At 39.8% G+C, this 23,069-nt stretch overlaps 2 protein-coding genes across 2 annotated transcripts in view; one reads left to right on the forward strand and one right to left on the reverse strand.

Annotated features, from left to right (window-relative positions):
* LOC117344629 (D-glucuronyl C5-epimerase-like) overlaps positions 1 to 1,316 on the reverse strand; it is a 35,334-nt gene extending 34,018 nt beyond the window's left edge. Inside the window, exon 1 of the mRNA XM_033907456.1 lies at positions 1,223 to 1,316. The gene's annotated coding sequence lies outside the window, so the exon portion shown is untranslated. The remainder of the gene's footprint in view (positions 1 to 1,222) is intronic.
* Positions 1,317 to 2,350: 1,034 nt separating this feature from the next.
* On the forward strand, positions 2,351 to 22,099 carry LOC117344660 (hornerin-like). Its single transcript, XM_033907487.1, has 3 exons — positions 2,351 to 3,638; positions 3,708 to 4,841; positions 21,885 to 22,099. Exons 1-3 carry the CDS (start codon positions 2,351 to 2,353, stop codon positions 22,097 to 22,099), a joined length of 2,637 nt encoding a protein of 878 aa, XP_033763378.1.
* Positions 22,100 to 23,069: the final 970 nt, after the last annotated feature.

Below are 23,069 nucleotides of genomic sequence, written 5' to 3' on the forward strand. Positions count from 1 at the left end.
ACAACATAACTTTTAGGGTTATTTCCCTTGGTGAAGTATAAGTACCTGGGTTGTACCTCATGTTGATGCTAGGTAGTAGTTAATCATAGCCCAACTTGCCCTTAAGGTCACCACTTTATGACAAAAATCTGTCTATGAATGTCATTTCTATGCTTCCCTATGTATTGTAATGGACACTTTATATCAAAGACTACCGCTTGTTTGAGCTACTTTTCTCTGCTCCTTTCATTGACCTTTATAGACAGGTTTGACTGACAGTTTATGAACCTCTCTATAAAGGTCAGCTGTCTAACAAACAGGTTTGACTGACTGTTTATGAACCTCTCTATAAAGGTCAGCTGTCTAACAGGCAGGTTTGACTGGCAGTTTATGAACCTCTCTATAAAGGTCAGCTGTCTAACAGGCAGGTTTGACTGGCAGTTTATGAACCTCTCTATAAAGGTCAGCTGTCTAACAGACAGGTTTGACTGACAGTTTATGAACCTCTCTATAAAGGTCAGCTGTCTAACAAACAGGTTTGACTGACTGTTTATGAACCTCTCTATAAAGGTCAGCTGTCTAACAGGCAGGTTTGACTGGCAGTTTATGAACCTCTCTATAAAGGTCAGCTGTCTAACAGACAGGTTTGACTGGCAGTTTATGAACCTCTCTATAAAGGTCAGCTGTCTAACAGACAGGTTTGACTGACTGTTTATGCACCTCTATATAAAGACCACTTGCATACAAAGGTCACTTTTCTCTGTTCCATTGAGTGGCCTTTATAGACAGGATGACTGTATTGAACCTTAAAAAAGTCATTGTCACACACATATGCTCTAACACTGTATGGGGAAATTCTATAAACTTGAAACGTCCACATTTGTACAGAACCACACCTCCGAAAACCATCATATAGACTTAAGTTAGAGACTACACTAATACCAACTACAACAGTTCTAAATAAAACTCTAAAATGTTGTCAGTTCTCTTAACAAATGGAGGCATTCAAGCACAGAAGATGACTTTAAGCACGATTTAATTCCAATTAAATGGAAATCGTTTTAGGGTATTCAATTATTTGTTTGGTGGTCCCGTTGTATAAACAAAAATGTGTCATTTGAGATGTTTCATGCTGGTCATGTAATTCAATTCCTCAATAGTGCGTCTGAAATCCATACACATACAACTGACTTAAAACCTAGAAACATAATTTAAGAGAGAGACAAAGGGTTTGTAGACTTACAGTAGAACTAGGTGTGGGGTTATAGATGCCTCGATAATCTTCTCATCTCTAATCTGTGAGCGATCAGCCAGTCATGACACTTCTAGATTGACCTGCAACAACAAAAAGATATTGACAGTTAAAAGATTCATGTTTCTCTGAGGAATACCGGAGATTAATGTTCTGTGACGAATAATGTTGAAATTGACACAACATATTGTGGAATTTGAAAATAAACCCTTTTTATGATGGTCTTAGTCTGTATAATAAAGGTTAGAAATCGATGACGTATTCATGGCTCTGTGATGGCGCTTTACCGCTTCTTTGTCAGATATTCATGGCATGATAAGTGTCATTGATCATCATTCTTCATCCGAACAATATGAACACAGTGTAATGAAAACTACAATAAATTCTTTGACAACCATATGTAATCCCTAAGAACTCTGGTTTAGTATTTGAATATGCTAACAAACAACAAACTATTTCAGAAATTCTGACTAAACTAGGAAATATATATATATATAAATAGAGAGAGAGAGAGGGAGAGAGTTCAAAATAACCACAAATTTATAATCAATTAAAAACCTGAATACAACATGCAGACTGACAACGTGTCAGCATTTTCTTTTCTGATCTGTAATCACATTTAAAACAAGTGAAAAAAATCCAATCAGTTTGCGTCACAGTTATTATTGACTGATTCCGGACTAATCACCAGCTCCACCTATCTATCAGTGTGGTAATTTTCAAGGTTTAAATCTTTTCAGATAACGTGTCATTATGTAACCCTAATTACGTTTTTGACATTATCAAGTGCAACACAAATCAGACAGAAAATGGATGTGTCACTTAGATATGCTGTTTTTGAATTATAATCTTTTAGAGACCATTGCTAGCTATATATGCTAATTGGCCCAGTCTCCAAATGCTATTTATCTTTGCCTCTAATACAGATATGTAGCATTAATTATTCATGACCATGACATTAATCAAGGACCTCTTTGAGGTAAAAAAACACCTTAATAGTTATTTTCAGGCTTTGGTCTTGAATAAGTCTACAGGATACTCATACAGCATCAGACCTCCCAGCCATCCGAGTTCATGCTACTGGAGTCCAAATCTCTTGGCCATCATAGTTCAGGCAAAATGAGTCCAGACCTCTCGGCCAGCAGGGTGCACAACAGAGGAGTCCAGACCCCTCGGCCAGCAGGGTTCGGGACAGAGGAGTCCAGACCCCTCGGCCAGCAGGGTTCGGGACAGAGGAGTCCAGACCCCTCGGCCAGCAGGGTTCGCGACAGAGGAGTCCAGACCCCTCGGCCAGCAGGGTTCGCGACAGAGGAGTCCAGACCCCTCGGCCAGCAGGGTTCGGGACAGAGGAGTCCAGACCCCTCGGCCAGCAGGGTTCGGGACAGAGGAGTCCAGACCCCTCGGCCAGCAGGGTTCGGGACAGAGGAGTCCAGACCCCTCGGCCAGCAGGGTTCGGGACAGAGGAGTCCAGACCCCTCGGCCAGCAGGGTTCGGGACAGAGGAGTCCAGACCCCTCGGCCAGCAGGGTTCGGGACAGAGGAGTCCAGACCCCTCGGCCAGCAGGGTTCGGGACAGAGGAGTCCAGACCCCTCGGCCAGCAGGGTTCGGGACAGAGGAGTCCAGACCCCTCGGCCAGCAGGGTTCGGGACAGAGGAGTCCAGACCCCTCGGCCAGCAGGGTTCGGGACAGAGGAGTCCAGACCCCTCGGCCAGCAGGGTTCGGGACAGAGGAGTCCAGACCCCTCGGCCAGCAGGGTTCGGGACAGAGGAGTCCAGACCCCTCGGCCAGCAGGGTTCGGGACAGAGGAGTCCAGACCCCTCGGCCAGCAGGGTTCGGGACAGAGGAGTCCAGACCCCTCGGCCAGCAGGGTTCGGGACAGAGGAGTCCAGACCCCTCGGCCAGCAGGGTTCGGGACAGAGGAGTCCAGACCCCTCGGCCAGCAGGGTTCGGGACAGAGGAGTCCAGACCCCTCGGCCAGCAGGGTTCGGGACAGAGGAGTCCAGACCCCTCGGCCAGCAGGGTTCGGGACAGAGGAGTCCAGACCCCTCGGCCAGCAGGGTTCGGGACAGAGGAGTCCAGACCCCTCGGCCAGCAGGGTTCGGGACAGAGGAGTCCAGACCCCTCGGCCAGCAGGGTTCGGGACAGAGGAGTCCAGACCCCTCGGCCAGCAGGGTTCGGGACAGAGGAGTCCAGACCCCTCGGCCAGCAGGGTTCGGGACAGAGGAGTCCAGACCCCTCGGCCAGCAGGGTTCGGGACAGAGGAGTCCAGACCCCTCGGCCAGCAGGGTTCGGGACAGAGGAGTCCAGACCCCTCGGCCAGCAGGGTTCAGGGACAGAGGAGTCCAGACCCCTCGGCCAGCAGGGTTCGGGATAGAGGAGTCCAGACCCCTCGGCCAGCAGGGTTCGGGTTAGAGGAGTCCAGACCCCTCGGCCAGCAGGGTTCGGGTTAGAGGAGTCCAGACCCCTCGGCCAGCAGGGTTCGGGTTAGAGGAGTCCAGACCCCTCGGCCAGCAGGGTTCGGGTACAGAGGAGTCCAGACCCCTCGGCCAGCAGGGTTCGGGACAGAGGAGTCCAGACCCCTCGGCCAGCAGGGTTCGGGACAGAGGAGTCCAGACCCCTCGGCCAGCAGGGTTCGGGACAGAGGAGTCCAGACCCCTCGGCCAGCAGGGTTCGGGACAGAGGAGTCCAGACCCCTCGGCCAGCAGGGTTCGGGACAGAGGAGTCCAGACCCCTCGGCCAGCAGGGTTCGGGACAGAGGAGTCCAGACCCCTCGGCCAGCAGGGTTCGGGACAGAGGAGTCCAGACCCCTCGGCCAGCAGGGTTCGGGACAGAGGAGTCCAGACCCCTCGGCCAGCAGGGTTCGGGACAGAGGAGTCCAGACCCCTCGGCCAGCAGGGTTCGGGACAGAGGAGTCCAGACCCCTCGGCCAGCAGGGTTCGGGACAGAGGAGTCCAGACCCCTCGGCCAGCAGGGTTCGGGACAGAGGAGTCCAGACCCCTCGGCCAGCAGGGTTCGGGACAGAGGAGTCCAGACCCCTCGGCCAGCAGGGTTCGGGACAGAGGAGTCCAGACCCCTCGGCCAGCAGGGTTCGGGACAGAGGAGTCCAGACCCCTCGGCCAGCAGGGTTCGGGACAGAGGAGTCCAGACCCCTCGGCCAGCAGGGTTCGGGACAGAGGAGTCCAGACCCCTCGGCCAGCAGGGTTCGGGACAGAGGAGTCCAGACCCCTCGGCCAGCAGGGTTCGGGACAGAGGAGTCCAGACCCCTCGGCCAGCAGGGTTCGGGACAGAGGAGTCCAGACCCCTCGGCCAGCAGGGTTCGGGACAGAGGAGTCCAGACCCCTCGGCCAGCAGGGTTCGGGACAGAGGAGTCCAGACCCCTCGGCCAGCAGGGTTCGGGACAGAGGAGTCCAGACCCCTCGGCCAGCAGGGTTCGGGTTAGAGGAGTCCAGACCCCTCGGCCAGCAGGGTTCGGGACAGAGGAGTCCAGACCCCTCGGCCAGCAGGGTTCGGGACAGAGGAGTCCAGACCCCTCGGCCAGCAGGGTTCGGGACAGAGGAGTCCAGACCCCTCGGCCAGCAGGGTTCGGGACAGAGGAGTCCAGACCCTATAGGTATACCATGTATACAGTCATTGTCTGGGATACAGTTCTATAAAGGGAGCCTATATACCCAGAGGTGAACTTACACAGACTAACACGGAATCGTCATTAGAAAATGTTGTGTCTTTAACATCTCCAGAAATAGCCTAATTGAAGACAAACAATGATGTGTTCTTGCTTAAGACAACAAAGCAGACATTCACCTTGTTGGCCATTTTTCCCCTAAACACAAATTCAAATTAGTGCTTGACAAGCTGTAGCTATATGGAAACATTGGGCATCAAAGTCTCCTTGTATTACTGAACGCTGACTTTCCCACAACAAAAGCTGTCAACACACATAAAATCAATATGAGAAGAGTTAGAGCCTCCAAATGTCTTTCTGTGTTTAATGGCTGCCACTCGGGTACTCAATGATTTTTTTTTTAATTATGTTCAAGTTAACAAGTATAATTGTCTTCAGAATATAGAATTTAACATATAGATAAATATTTATACCAACACCTTTGTTTGTGTGTTTTTGAATAAACACAGCTTCACTGTATGTGGTTGATTTGGTGATGAAGAGCAGGGAAAGAATTTCAGGAGGTCAAAAAGATGATAAATATTTCTTACAGCAGATACAATTAATGTAAAATAACAGTCTGTACACTGCCTGTGGTACTCTATGCCCAACAATAAGTCCACTGGGTATATGTCCAACAGACACTTGTCTAGATTGCCCCCCCCCCCCCCCCCCCCTTCAATACCCAGAAATAGGTCAAATCAGCAAAGTGAAGATCATACTCTAAACTTCAAACAAAATGTACATTTAGTCTAAAGTTTTTATTTTTTTCTGATCTGTAAAATATAATTGCCTGCTGTTTGTCATGACACTAAAGATGGCCGTATAATATAAGGCTAGATCATGTCTTCATTCATCAAAAAAATTAAACAAAAAATATGTCTAAGGAGTACATTCTGGGCATTTAACTTACTACTATGTACATAAATTGCCAAAATTCATCAATACCTGTCTAGAGACAAAGGTGTCATATCTCAATCTATCAGAATCATGTACCCTAACCATAGATAATATGGTACATTGTTTGTTTTTTTTAATTGAAGCACTATAAAGGGATTACATCATTTCTGTCTTTATGTTCCTTCTCTGTTTCAGAGTTCTTAGGATGTTAAACATGAAATGTAATTGGTCTGGCCTTATTGAGAAATTTTAAAGAGAATTGGAAACATCTTATACCTTTATCTGGCCTTATTGAGTAATATCAAGAGATGGAAGCATCTTATACCTTGGTCTCATTTAAATCAACATTACTAGTTAATTCTTAATTCTAGAGTTCAACAAATAAACCAATTCTATAAGAAATTAACAATTCTTTTGATTGATAATTTCATAATAGGAACATAAAGACTCCATTAGCTGAATTCATTGACAGGAAACAAAGGGGTTATTCTCAGTTCTGTCTCAGTGTAACACAGAACAGTCACAACTTCTACAATAGCATTACTTCATTTACTGGAATTATACAAAATCAACTCTTATGATAAATAAGTTTGATGTCAACATTTCTAATATAGGTTGCTCGAAAAAAGTAAAATGTAATTATAACTTTATTGTATCTATCATGTAAAAAGCCCAGGCAGCAACACAAAAAATTTGTAGCAGTGGGCTTATTGCAGGACAGTGAAATATTATGGGTTAATATTTTACTGAACTTAGATTGACATGTGTGGGTTTATTACTGGACATAGGTTTAATGCTTGATATATATGGTATAATATACTGACACACACCGCATACAGTGGTGCACACAGCCACTAACAACACACAGCCACTAACAACATACAGCCACTAACAACGCACAGCCACTAACAACGCACAGACAATAACAACACACAGCCACTAACAACGCACAGCCACTAACAACAAACAGACACTAACAACACACAGCCACTAACAACACACAGACACTAACAACACACAGACAATAACAACGCACAGCCACAAACAACACACAGTCACTAACAACACACAGCCACTAACAACACACAGACACTAACAACACACAACCACTAACAACACACAGCCACTAACAACACACAACCACTAACAACACACAGACACTAACAACACACAGCCACTAACAACACACAGCCACTAACAACACACAGACACTAACAACACACAGCCACTAACAACACACAGACACTAACAACACACAGCCACTAACAACACACAGACACTAACAACACACAGACACTAACAACACACAGCCACTAACAACACACAGACAATAACAACACACAGCCACTAACAACACACAGCCACTAACAACACACAGACACTAACAACACACAGACACTAACAACACACAGACACTAACAACACACAGACACTAACAACACACTGCCACTAACAACACACAGCCACTAACAACACACTGCCACTAACAACACACTGCCACTAACAACACACAGACACTAACAACACACAGACACTAACAACACACAGACACTAACAACACACATACTCTATCATTGACAACGTTTTCTATTATCAATTTCACATAAATCTCCCATAGGGTGATCACTTATGTGTGACAAGAACAAAGGGACGTAGATTACTCGGGTATGGTCCAGCGACTCTCACGATAGCCAATCAACCTCCAGGGTGCTTGGAGACTTCTATAGGGTTCAGGCCTAGTGCGGAATCCTCATGAATACTTAATGAGCTAAATTAAAGCTGTCCTGGTGAAGTAAAATCTCCTGCCACTGGACCAGAGTACGTGACACATGCACCACAGCGACGACTGTCCGCGGCGTCTCACGAATCAGCCGTGGGTGTCAACACTGACACATGATCAATGGCGCTAGATTCATCAGATCAGTAGTCTCCTCATAGACCTACACATTATACCTCTAACCTATAGGACTGATACAATCAATGAAACATGCAATGGCCAAGAAGGTCATTTCCGAAGATGACCACTAGGGTGATTATGATCAAGAATTCGGACAACTGCAGGTCAGACATATGCAAATGAGGATGGATTATGACTATTGTCCACATTGTACCAAAGTAGAGGTTTGAGGGTATAGGGTCCTCCTGAGCCATGCTTATATAGGATATTTCATATTTTCTGAATTGAAAAATACAAAGGGAACAAAATTAATTAATTAGAAATTTCTAATATATCACAGATTTATTTTGCATGTACAGTACATAAAGGCATTTCACTGAATACACACAAAAAGGACTTAGATTATTTAATGCTTGATTCTGTAAATTACCAGATTCAATTTGTTCATCATTGATAAAAGTTATAGGACTACTTTCAAGCCATACTATGATATGTTATTCAGTATAATTCAATTCTGATGGAAAAAGTCCAGCTGTCATAAGATAGAGACTTCCCATAGAGTGTTCTCATCACTTCCACTTTCTGAAGACAGCAGCTCAGCTAGCTTTGTAAATCTTTGATTAAAATTTGGAATCCAGTTGAGAAAGTCATACACATCTTGAATTTCATCATGATCAGCTCAGTGGCACGAAACTCCATGCAGAATACATCTGTCCCTTTTATCAGTTTTGCTACAGAAATTGATCGAACATTTGAGAAAGACTTGTACCTTCCCTGTGTATGACACTTTGTACCTAATTCGATGATGAGGAAATATTCCTGGGACTGCCCAGAAATCTTAAAAGCCAGTAAATCATCCAAAGGTTTTACCTGATCATAAGGTCTGGTTTATAGTTCAAGGTAATAAATTAAGGTCACATCATATGTTAGAGTCAATAGGTCAAGGTCATTGAAGGTACAGAGAATAAGGTCAAGGGTGACAAACAGGAAATACAAAGCAACAGTGAAGTAAGTAAAATCAAGGCTTACAGTTTAGATTGATCATTTTATCACTGTCTCAACCCTTGTGTGAAATACCCACTAAAGAAATCTCTGGTAAAAGTTCAGAAATTAACAACCTGTTTAGCCGCTCAATAACAGAACCTAAAACATAATCTAGGTTGGTTAATACATATATGAGAAGTACATATTACATTAAATTGTTTTTACAACACCTGCAAACTATCTTGCATCAAATATCAAATTGTATTTTCTCCATCCATTCAACATCATATCCCACTCTCCATCAGTGAAGTTTCCATTTCAGAATAAGTACCTGGTATCATTTCAACAATCAAAAGAAATTATTATCTGTATCAATTAATGCTTGTGGATAGCTATCATAATTAATACGAATATGATACAAACATTCTGAGGACTTGCGCCCATCCTGTTCATAAAAATGTTTGCGTTTACCAAAGATTTAATGCTGTAGAGCTGAACGGATGATTGCCTGGTACCAGGCAGCTCTAGGAGCCCTCACACAATAAATGACCGTTCAACAAGGTGTCGACTAATCCCTCTAACCAGACATTCCAACATCAAAGAACTGCAGTAGAAATAATAGATATGAAAACAAGGCAAATCCATTTACAGTCCCACCCTAAAACATTCTGATAAAGCATTACCACCCAAAAACATTCTAGAAACGACTGTTTACATCGATCAGCTTTGTGTTCTGAATTTCCTTGGGCCTTGTTCAGGAGATCTTTGAATAGCTCTAAGCATCAATCTTATGAATCTATATACAAACCTAAGAATATTTGAAAATACATATTGTATATCTTTTTTAAAAACTGTGAATTTCATATGAATTAAAATTTACAAGTCAGAGTTTTGTAAAAATATAGTATTGAATAAACCCAATTGTGCCCCGTCTGTCAGTAGCTGAGGCTCACAATAAAGTCTTATTGACAGACATTTAAAACATTAATGTCTCTTGATCTTGATCAGGTAGAATTGGTGACCCCTATCTGGACGATCTGATCAAGATCACATCAGCTATGAATAGGACGGACAAAGATCACGACATAAGTTATCCAAAGGAATCACAACATAAATCACACATACATCATCACTCCTGTCGTCACGGCGTCAGGTCAGGCGACCAGGAACTCTGTCGGCGATGATCAGGTCATTCCTACATTTCATCAGAATCTCCTGATCAGGACCAATTTATCTTATCTCTGAACTTGTCAACATTACATTCCTGAAAGATATACCCTCCACAAATGACAAGTTTACAGGTAACTTATGAGTAAATCTAGATACAATTTTTTCAAATGGCCTTAGAATGTCCACAATGACCATTAATGATAAGAAGAATCTTATCATGGCTGTAGATTGTCAACAGAAAAATCTCATCCCAAATCCAGTGACTTTACAGCCAGATTAGACTACCAAGCAAGGTTATAGTTTTACTCCAACTATCATTATACGTTTGTAATATTTAGAGCCATTTTTCTGTTCTTAGTTTTACAGTGTTATGTGGACTTTCTGTAACAAATCCAAGCCTTGTAGACAAAATGTCCCCATGCTCATGGAATAAGTCTAGACCTGTGTGTAATGAAGTCTATAATACATGGGGGTGGATTCAGAGTGACAACTTCATCTATAAGGTGGAATAGACTAATACAAGGTTGGTTTTGATTTTGCTAGTACAGAGTGGTTTTGGTTTTCATTATCAGAGCTCAGGGTACAGAGGGGTTTTGATTTTGATTATCACAGCCCGCTGTACAGAGGGATTTTGATTTTCACAGTCCGCTGTACAGAGGGATTTTGATTTTCACAGCCCGCTGTACAGAGGGATTTCGATTATCACAGCCCGCTGTACAGAGGGATTTTGATTTTCACAGCCCACTGTACAGAGGGGTTTTGATTTTGATTATCCCAGCCCGCTGTACAGAGGGATTTTGATTATCACAGCCCGCTGTACAGAGGGATTTTCATTAGCACAGCCTGCTGTACAGAGGGATTTTCATTAGCACAGCCCGCTGTACAGAGGGGTTTTATTTTGATTATCACAGCTCGCTGTACAGAGGGATTTTGATTTTCACAGTCCGCTGTACAGAGGGATTTTGATTTTCACAGCCCGCTGTACAGAGGGATTTCGATTATCACAGCTCGCTGTACAGAGGGGTTTTAATTTTGATTATCACAGCCCGCTGTACAGAGGGATTTTGATTTTCACAGCCCGCTGTACAGAGGGATTTTCATTAGCACAGCCCGCTGTACAGAGGGATTTTCATTAGCACAGCCCGCTGTACAGAGGGGTTTTGATTTTGATTATCCCAGCCCGCTGTACAGAGGGATTTTGATTATCACAGCCCGCTGTACAGAGGGATTTTCATTAGCACAGCCTGCTGTACAGAGGGATTTTCATTAGCACAGCCCGCTGTACAGAGGGGTTTTATTTTGATTATCACAGCCCGCTGTACAGAGGGATTTTGATTATCACAGCCTGCTATACAGAGGGGTTTTGATTATCACAGCCCGCTGTACAGAGGGATTTTCATTAGCACAGCCCGCTGTACAGAGGGATTTTCATTAGCACAGCCCGCTGTACAGAGGGATTTTAATTTTGATTATCACAGCCCGCTGTACAGAGGGGTTTTAATTTTGATTATCAGAGCCCAGGTTACAGAGGGGTTTTGATTTTGATTATCACAGCCCGCTGTACAGAGGGGTTTTAATTTTGATTATCAGAGCCCAGGTTACTGAGGGGTTTTGATTTTCATTATCGGAGCCCTGGGTACAGAGTGGTTTTAATTTTAATTATCCATAGTAGAGAGTGTATCCAGGAGACCATCTGATCAGACATGATAGGGAGACATGAAGATGGCCATTGGCAGAAGAAATCTGAGCGCTGACCTTGGAGCACCTAATCCTGTAAATGGGTCTGCGGAGATGGGTAATGAGGAAAATCTAATGGTCACTTCCTTACACGTTTGTGATGAACTGACCAAGTGCTGATGAGCTGACCAGAGCTTTGATGAGATTGATCAATGAATTCTTGATAGACAAATATCATATCTTCTTAAAGAATGATAAAGATATATCATGTCTTCTTAAAGAATGATAAAGATATATCATGTCTTCAATTCATACAACCATCTGAATATTAGACCAGCTTATTTCTGTCTATTTAACTATTGTTAAATTACTGTTTACTTGCAGATCACTGTAACTAAGGATATTGACCTGTTGCTATGGATATCGACAGAATGGATCTGATCTACAAGGTCTAACACTTAAGACAAAATCAATTTGGAAACTGACCAATAGCAAAATCTGCAGACACCAACTGAGACGATAAATAGTTATCTACCAGACAAAAGTATTTCTTGATCATTTTTAAACCATCAAAACTGGGGGACATTTACGGGGTAGTAAATTGTATCCATCAGCTATCGATTTGCCTGATCAGATGATTAAGAGTTCACTATGATCAGATGATCCATCTAATGTCTTCCGATGAACAGGAAATGACCCAATTGGGCCGATATGTCTGGCACGCTCTCAGCAGTGCGGGATAACGACAACGATAATAGCAGTCTGTCGATTGGAACACTGATGCTAATTCCGATATGGTCAAGACTTATTGGTCAAGATGATTGCATTGGTCAAGTGAAGATGATTATATTGACCAAGATTATGGATGCATGCAGTTATTTTAATTTAACTGCCAAATATAGCCATTTATTGATACTACCATCAGATTTCCCCGGACCTGGGACTAAGTAAGAGTATTTTCCTATTGTGTTGGCCATTTAGCGTGAAATCAGATGTCTCATACAGTCGACAGAATGCTAGTAGACGTAAAGAGGGAAAACACAATAATCTTACTTACTCAACCAAAAACAACACTGTAGACAGATGGCATGGAGGCTTTTGGAAAGACATCTATTTGCAACCAAATGTAATTTTATTTATAATATCTAAACTGGATTGTGTCATGGAATAATTCCACAGTTGTAAATCTGGAGATCATACAAGGGGAAAACAGACCTCGGTCAAATATAGGGAAAACAGACCTCCGTCAAATATAGAGAGAACATTCAAATGTCTATATAATCACAGTGAACAATATCTGAAGTGTAACTCCAGCAAATATTTGTAAACTATATTGTACATACAAAAATGAAATTACTCATGGGCCTTGTATGCCATAGCTATTCCCAAGATATAGGACTTGTATGATATAGCTATCCCCCAGATATAGGACTTGTATGATATAGCTATCCCCCAGATATAGGACTTGTATATTATAGCTATCCCCCAGATATAGGACTTGTATATTATAGCTATCCCCCAGATATAGCACCTGTATGTTATAGCTATCCCCCAGATATAGCACTTGTATATTATAGCTATCCCCCAGATATAGGACTTGTATGATATAGCTATCCCCCAGATATAGGACCTGTATGTAATAGCTATCCCCCAGATATAGGACTTGTATGATATAGCTATCCCCCAGATATAGGACTTGTATGATATACATAGCTATTATCCTGCAACTGCCGCCGCATTGTCGGAATACACCCACCGTATATATTTTTGCTGTATACGGCAGTGACGGAAAACAGCTGTATTTTGGAATCTTTTTAGCACGTGCGTCAGTTCGACTGACCTACTTCAAAGTGAAACTACGTTTAAAAGGCGAACATATTTCTGTCATTTTTGACACCGTTTCACTTCAAAATGATTATTTTTGATGATTATTTTTATGACTGTTGCAGGATAAATAGAATACATGGTCAGTGTCTTAAAATATAAGCTGTATTTTTGGCCCGGGACAGAAAGACAAAAGTGGCTCGCCAAGGCTCGCCACTTTTGTCTTTCTTTACCCTCGCCAAAATACAAATAGATATAGCTATCCCCCAGATATAGGACTTGTATGTTATAGCTATCCCCCAGATATAGGACCTGTATGATATAGCTATCCCCCAGATAAAGGACTTGTATGTTATAGCTATTCCCAGGATATAGGACTTGTATGAGATAGCTATCCCCCAGATATAGGACCTGTATGTTATAGCTATCCCCCAGATATAGGACTTGTATATTATAGCTATCCCCCAGATATAGGACTTGTATGATATAGCTATCCCCCAGATATAGGACTTGTATGATATAGCTATCCCCCAGATATAGGACTTGTATGTTATAGCTATCCCCCAGATATAGGACCTGTATGATATAGCTATCCCCCAGATATAGGACTTGTATATTATAGCTATCCCCCAGATATAGCACTTGTATATTATAGCTATCCCCCAGATATAGCACTTGTATATTATAGCTATCCCCCAGATATAGGACTTGTATATTATAGCTATCCCCCAGATATAGCACCTGTATGTTATAGCTATCCCCCAGATATAGCACTTGTATATTATAGCTATCCCCCAGATATAGGACTTGTATATTATAGCTATCCCCCAGATATAGGACCTGTATGATATAGCTATCCCCCAGATATAGCACTTGTATATTATAGCTATCCCCCAGATATAGGACCTGTATGATATAGCTATCCCCCAGATATAGGACTTGTATATTATCTAGCTATCCCCAGATATATAAAGATAGCTAACTGTTGGTATGATGTAATATACATATGAAATCTACACCCTCTCAATGTTTATATAGCCACATGGATAAAATCCTAAATCTAGGCTTTGGAAATTGCATCAAACTTTACAAAAAATGTATGTTAAAACCTGAATTTGATTTCATTACACATTCAAAACATGTTTTCTTTAATGTGTCATACTGGAAAAACAAAATTAAATTGAAGCAAAACATATGTATTAAGCTGACAATGCAGAACAGTATTGATCAATGAATTCCAATTATAACTCTGGTAAAATCCCTCTCTCCAATCCCTACCTAGTTCTATCAACAAAGGTTCCTGTTGTTTGTAAACAAAATAAGGACTTTGCCTGGGTACAATGGCGAACAAATTCTGACAAGTACTTCATCAGTCAACACAAAGTTCAGACAGGCTGTGTCCCCTAACTTGTCAATGGAGGTGAGAAGTGATAAAAGAGTCAGAATTTGTCATTACAGAAAATAAACATTCATCATCTGTGACCCTTGTTAACTTAGAGAATCTTGACCTTGGAAATGACAGGTATTCTCTCACTATTTGAAGATTTCATCTTGTTTCAAGAATCTCTTAATTGTGGATATTTTTAAAGGAAATGCTTTTTATGAATTTTATGATTTTTTTCATGGTTAATACTTGTTATATCAAATAATATCATGATTTATAATATTTCCTTGAACACACTGCAAAATATGATTCATATAAAATCTCCCCAACAGAGACTGATCAAAAGGAAACGATGCCTTCTAAGACACTCTGTCAAGCTGTCATATATCTATTAATCATGTTAGAATGTGTTTTTCTTAACTATCAATCTATGAATGAAATTTCACTAATCAAGTAAACAAAAGCGTTTATTCTGATGAAGGGAATTTGCATTGAGTTGAAGTTCCACTAGGAGAAACATCCAGGGACGGGGTTGGCCAGACATATCACATGGTAATTTAAGGCTCCGTAATCTCCATGACGTCAATTGGCTATGTGAAAAGTTTAACAGAAAATCTTTTTATGGTTTTGAGAAATTTTTCTGAAATTATTGTACATTGGTGGATGTATTCAAACAACAAGAGAACCTGCTTGTCTACATAACAAGGGAAATTAAATTTTCTTTTGCAGAAATATCTTTGAATATCTACAATTTTTTGCATACATCAAAATTAGTTGAAAAATAATTCAAAACTATCAACCATATCTATATGAATGGTGTGGACCTGAGTTTTCCATTCATGTTAAAGACTGTATTTATTCTTTATAAAAAGTTCTGTCAATAACTTCATCATGTAACAAAGAAGGAAAATAGTGGACGCCATTAGTGGAGTGACATACATCAACTTGTCATCAGTTTTAATAATTATCTCCCCTCTGTTCTCAATTCAACCAGAAACTCCAATAATTTCCACCAATTTATTTTTCTCAGCATTGTGTTGAAATTTTGTTTAAATATTTTATGTTTGCAGGTTTTATTAAATTTACACCTCACCAGTAATAATAATGGTTGTCACGAAGATGAAACAGAAATATCATTCTTTGATGTTTTCTACAATTTTTATTATCTTATTTCCTTTTTTAATTTAGTAAGAATTGAAATGCCAGTACATGAATACGTTACATGTACTTAATGTTGACCGTGTCTTTGTGTATGCAATATATATTGTATACCCACAAATCCTACAGAATAAGCTAGGACACTCTCCAGGACAATCAGATCATCTTAATGTATGTAATATATATCTTATACCCACAAATCCTACAGAATAAGCTAGGACACTCTCCAGGACAATCAAATCATCTTTATGTATGTAATATATATCTTATACCCACAAATCCTACAGAATAAGCTAGGACACTCTCCAGGACAATCAAATCATCTTTATGTATGTAATATATATCTTCGACCAGTAAATTTAACAATTCCATCTTCACTAAAGTTCAAGTTTAAACCAAAACCCTCAACATCTGGATTACCCAGAAATATAACTGTCAGTATAAAATTTGATGTTAACATCCTCACATTTTTTATCAAACACCTTACAGAATGAAATGCTTTGCTAATTTGAGTTGAAGACTTGAAAAAGTCTGAAGATATTGAATGACACAGTTCTGGGTAATGTATCTTAATTTAGTTGTTAAAGATGTAATTGAGCATCAGAGAATGATCTGTCATGGGTTCTTACTGATGTGGACACTGTTTAAGGACTGTTACTGCCTCACAAACATGCATGAATGTAGGAAAGCTATATGTATCTCAAACTAATTACTTAGTGTATGCATGGTCTTCAACTGGTAGAATTACCAAGTATCTTAATATCAATAACAAAATCTTTCAGTCTTCTGATCCGAAATTAGTACCACATTTGTATTCATCTCAAACAAAAAACCTACAATACTTAGTAAAATGTGACGAAAAATTCAAATTTGTTTAACCCAGGTTAATAGGTATAGCAGGTATTTTGTTATACAATGATCTCCTTTCAGACTGTCACTGTGTTTTAAATGTTTCCTTCAAAAAATGTCTGTTTTATAAAAGCTAGAGGTTTGTATGTACATTCATAGAAGGTGTCTCTTTAGTCCAATGAACATTGTCAGATAATAGCTCAAAGAATTTTTTAAATTGATAGACAGTCATTTTTTATCTTTGTTGTCAAAACTAATATGGCCTGATGATCTACCTTGTAATTTGTGTGGAAATTGTCCGCAGATGTCTTTGTGTTCATTATAACAATGGCGATTCTCTCATAGGAGTGGAAAGAAGGAAGATATACAAAGGTCGGAGATAACATTTGTGTAAACATCTTGAGGCTAGTAAAATAACTACACATCAATATTGTTACCAATGTCTGCTTCACTGGCTTTCAACTATATAACAGAAAATGAGAGATATTTCTGTACGACACATGGTCGTCACCAATCCTCTACTCTTACAACATATCTCGCACCAGAAGTTCACCTTAAAACTTATTAGTATGTACCTATAGTACACAATTAGTGACAATGAGAGGCAGACTACCAGAAATATTATACATCAATACCATCGTCTGCCATACTCAAACCGTTCCGATCGTCAGCTCACCTAAAAACCTATTAAGTGTAGTTATACCTACAATTGAGCAATACTCCTACGATATACCAACCGAGGATCGACAAATCAATGAAATCAATCATCAGTGCCCATTATAGCCCCTACAATGGAGCCCTTTACAAATACAGTTATATACAATTATAAGGCTCGTGCTGATAGAACCACCAATTAAACCCTCAACGTCACCAGCTCTAATGCTTTAGTCAAATTCCTCGGCATAGACGGCCAAACAAGTGTACATGATGGAGTTCGATTTGGACCAGGTATTAGTAACCATCACTCAAGCTATAAACTATATCAGGTCTTCCAATTCTGATCGAATATTGATCTCGGCCTCAAGGGGGAAAACACTCCGTCTGTATGTACAGATATGTAGAGACACAGAGGAGGAATTGGTGTACATATCTCCACCTAAATAACAAACACAATCAAGGATGATGACTCAACGTTACACATTACACAGTTCAATTTAAATGTTACACCTCACATCTATAGGTCACAGTTAGATGTGGATATTTTCAAAGCACTTGCCTACATATGTACTAATGAAACTTCCTAATTGATTTCATTCATAGCACTTTTAAGTGCATTTTATGGTAGTGCCAATCCAATAACCATAATAGCAATTGAAAATATATCACCATGAATGACATGTTGTATGATTATTTGCCATCTATTATTATTGTGTTGTTAGAAACAGTAAACAGAATGTTCCCTTATTGTACTTCCTTGTATCATGAAATATTCAGTGATCGATAGCAGCTAGTGCAATTTTCCAGGTAAACGAGTATAACGTACTTACTCAATTCATATAGACAATACTTCAATAATCCTTTATCCTTGTCAGTGTTACCCAATTATACATCTGATGTCATATCCATTATAAACCTTCAATAATCTTATGTCACATCCACGATAATTCTTTAATAGTCTTATGTCACATCCACGATAATCCTGTAATAATCTGATGTCACATCCACCATAATCCTTTAAAAATCTGATGTCACATCCACCATAATCCTGTAATAATCTGATGTCACATCCACCATAATCCTTTAATAATCTGATGTCACATCCACCATAATCCTTTAAAAATTTGATGTCACATCCACCATAATCCTTCAATAATCTGATGTCACATCCACGATAATCCTTTAAAAATCTGATGTCACATCCACTATAATCCTTTAATAGCCTGATGTCACATCCACCATAATCCTTTAATAGTCTGATGTCACATCCACCATAATCCTTTAATAGTCTGATGTCACATCCACCATAATCCTTTAATAATCTGATGTCACATCCACCATAATCCTTTAATAATCTGATGTCACATCCACCATAATCCTTCAATAATCTGATGTCACATCCACCATAATCCTTTAATAATCTGATGTCACATCCACCATAATGTCCCAGAGAGCATTCACATTTACACACACCATGTCCACTACATTGTTACTCCTGTAAAACCTCAGATGACACCCCCAGAGCGTACATATACTGAATTATCGTCCAATCACCACCAGTGGTATCCTATAGCATGTGATCATCAATACTGGGACCAGATGGTAATTAATGTCCAAGGGAATGTTCCTAGTTAAGGTCCAATCACTCTCTGTTTTAGTCTGCCTAAATCTGATGGCGCGATTCCCAAGTGTGTTCATACATATGAAATATGACACAAATCCTAACATCTAATAACAGTGAGCTATTTATTGTTCATTCCTCTTGGAACTGGATATTATCACAGATCACATATCTACATAGCAGGTAGCTTGTAAAATCATTCCAATGGCTATTATCAGCCATTTACCATCAACTTTACTGCTAACCTCATATTAACCCAATAATTGTATTTACAAATGTACAGTATATAATGTTTTCATTATTATCAAGAAATCATGATCAGTTTTACTCTTGTAGGAAACAACTATCCCAGAACATGCTCACATGTCACTGATATATACCGTCTTTAATTATCACCTCAAATTGTCACAGGTACAAAACATTTCAAAGATCATGACAAATTTGTCACAGGTTCCAAATATCTTTTCAGATCACGACAAATTGTCACATTGTACCAAACATTTTAAAGGTCATGAAAAAATGTCACAGGAACCAAACATTGTAAAGATCACCACAAATTGTCACATATACCAAACATCTTGAATACCATGACAAATTGTCACATATACCAAACCTCTTAAAGATAATGACAAATTGTCACAGATACCAAACATCTTGAAGACCATGACAAATTGTCACAACCAAACATCTTAAAGATAATGACAAATTATCACAGCTAGGTGACATCTTTAAGATAACAACAAATACTTACTAATTTCACTCTGTGATATATAAATCCATCGGGTATACACACAATAAATGACCAGGCAGCATCAGGAAGCTGAAGTTATCGACTGTCTGATCCTCCTCTATACAGCACCATAACCATAATGCTACGACCCCAGCGTGCATGTGCTCACGCTGACAAGCATGTTTCGTGTTTTGCTATATCATCATCAGTTACTACGACATAAACCTATTATATTATCGCAGACACAGCGTGACAATATAAGCCGATATATCGGAGGAGATTTTTAACAATTCCTAGGGTCCACTTTAAATTTTAAAAGACTTGGCTGTTGAAAACCATTTTACGGTACTCTACTTGTGTAAATGGGACCTTTTAAAAACCTTAAATCTGTGCCATAATCTCTTTTAAGTCAGGGGGCTTGGTTGGACAAAATGGTGGTTACAACACAATAAGTCAGCCCGAAGTCATTCTGTGTGATTCCTTCATTGTTGATTCCGCTGAGAGTCATAAAGTCATTTGTAAAGATGACCTCCTGTTTATTACACCTTCCTTACTGACGGAGGGGAAAGGATAACGACAAAATACTCAGGTGACAATAAAGGATCAGAGATAATTGGTTGTCGTTACCGAGCCATCACCTCAGATCACCTTATCTGGGACGTGTTGAACAGCGGCCCTAACAATAGCTGCTATTGTCACAGGTTTATACACACACCAGGTCAGTTTTGTTACATGTTGGGATGATCCTGTCCTCATCTCCATCCTGTTACCAGGATATAGACCAAGGATTACCAGGGGCACTCGGTGATAACCTCCAGGTTTATCGTGTAGTGTCTACAGATTATCTCCTAATAATATGGCTTAGATATCCTCTAGCCAAGAAAAGTCCAAAAGTTTTGCAAACAAAATTTTCGTTTTATGGTCTAATTTACTGAACATAATACTAATTTTAAATCATATCTTTAAGTCATGTTATAAGTTAGCCATCCATTTCAACCTGATATCTGACTTTTCAATCAGAGCATTACCTGACAAAGACCCTGTGTTAATCTTTTGACTGCCCCTGGCTAAAACAGCTTGACTTTGTGCATAGTCTTGGAGTTTAAATCTTAACACTGATTTAAGTTTTGACGTATGAGGAAATAGCCTTTAACCATTAACTAATTTTGATAATTTTAAGTGGAGATTTATGACACTTAATAAAATCTTATTACAAAAGCTTATTTCATTCACCTTAAAAGAAAGTTGACTCAAAGCCAAAAGTTGATAATTGTTCTGGAAGTTTGAAGACAATTAAGTGAAGTAGGAAAGTCAATTTGAAGATAAAACCTCCTTACATATAGACTTTTGTTTGCTTTATAAGATAACAAATTGTATAATGAAATACATTTAGAAATAATCTGTTGAAGTTAATCCTATGTGAATATACTTAGTTTTTATACAGATATTCTAAGGAGATATAATAACACTGTACCATGGTCCCTATACCGAGTTTGAGGAATGGATACTTATCTTTTTACATGATTCTTATGTAGTTAAGTCAATCGACAATGACTTCAATATCTATTGTGTCCGTGGACGTGTTTGGCATTGGTCTCTTTCTCCTTTGTGTTTGTGGTAGTGGATTGAAAATATTTTTTTCTTTTCAGACAATGAAAAATGATATTCATTATCTTATTGTTGGCGTTATTGAATTACACCTCCATGTACTGAAATAGGAAATGCTCAAAAATAAACATTTCTCCATTGTTTCTTTGTTTGCTATGTTAATCACCTCATCATCAACAGCCAGGGTCATTTTGAGGCAGGGTCTCCTTGTAGTAGTTGGTGGCTACCTCACTGAACAACACTCAGATGCAATCCATTAATCAAAATACTGGTACATTAAAATCACAATATCAACATTTCTCAGTACAAATATTCACAAATGATGACTAATCAATGATTTTTATCTATATCTATTAAATAAGTGAGTTCATTGGAAAATATGAAACAAAGTTGCAAAAATATGATGTTACCACCCACCATGCATAAAGGTAAGAAATGTCAATCATATATGGATATAAAATTCCAAATGACTAAATGTCACAGCAATTAGTGAACATTACACTGTTTTTAGACTTTGTATTTTTTTATGACAGGAAACGGTAATGGAGAACAATATCTAGTGCTCAAGAATTCCCATTGGCTGCTACTTTTTACCAGAAGAAAATTGCCCGTCCTGACAGTCTCAATCAAAAAAATATTACATGAGGATGACAAAGTGACATATTGGAAACTCAAGGCTTTCAGTAACCCTGATGGTGAGGATAAAAGGTTTCATCGACCTGAGGATGGGGATGAAGAGTTTCAGTGACCCTGATGGTAAGGATCAGTATTTCAGTGATCCTGACATGCTTTCTAATGTGTCAGTCCTGATTGTGGTACCTAGCTAATACAATGTACAGACCCATGACTTAACGTGAGAGTCCTGATTGTGGTACCTAGCTAATACAATGTACAGACCCATGACTTTACGTGAGAGTCCTGATTGTGGTACCTATATGTAGCTAATACAATGTACAGACCCATGACTTTACGTGTCAGTCCTGATTGTGGTACATAGTTAATACAATGTACAGACCCATGACTTTACGTGTCAGTCATGATTGTGGTACCTAGCTAATACAATGTACAGACCCATGACTTTACGTGAGAGTTGTGATTGTGGTACCTAGCTAATACAATGTACAGACCCATGACTTTACGTGAGAGTTGTGATTGTGGTACCTAGCTAATACAATGTACAGACCCATGACTTTACGTGAGAGTTGTGATTGTGGTACCTAGCTAATACAATGTACAGACCCATGACTTTACGTGAGAGTTGTGATTGTGGTACCTAGCTAATACAATGTACAGACCCATGACTTTACGTGTCAGTCCTGATTGTGGTACCTAGCTAATACAATGTATAGACCCATGACTTTACGTGTCAGTCCTGATTGTGGTACCTAGCTAATACAATGTACAGACCCATGACTTTACGTGAGAGTCCTGATTGTGGTACCTAGCTAATACAATGTACAGACCCATGACTTTACGTGAGAGTCCTGATTGTGGTACATAGCTAATACAATGTACAGACCCATGACTTTACGTGTCAGTCCTGATTGATACAATATATACAGACCTATAACTTACATCAACAATAATCTAGATACTATACATAATATGGCGTGATAATTTGTTTATTTTTTATTTCTATTTCTGAAGATGATCATTTAGAAATCTAGGATAAGCATGTTTAATTATCAAATTTAAAGACTAAATATCAGAGATTTAGT

The sequence above is a fragment of the Pecten maximus genome, chromosome 16 (genome assembly GCF_902652985.1).
Source record: "Pecten maximus chromosome 16, xPecMax1.1, whole genome shotgun sequence".
Lineage (NCBI taxonomy): Eukaryota > Metazoa > Mollusca > Bivalvia > Pectinida > Pectinidae > Pecten > Pecten maximus.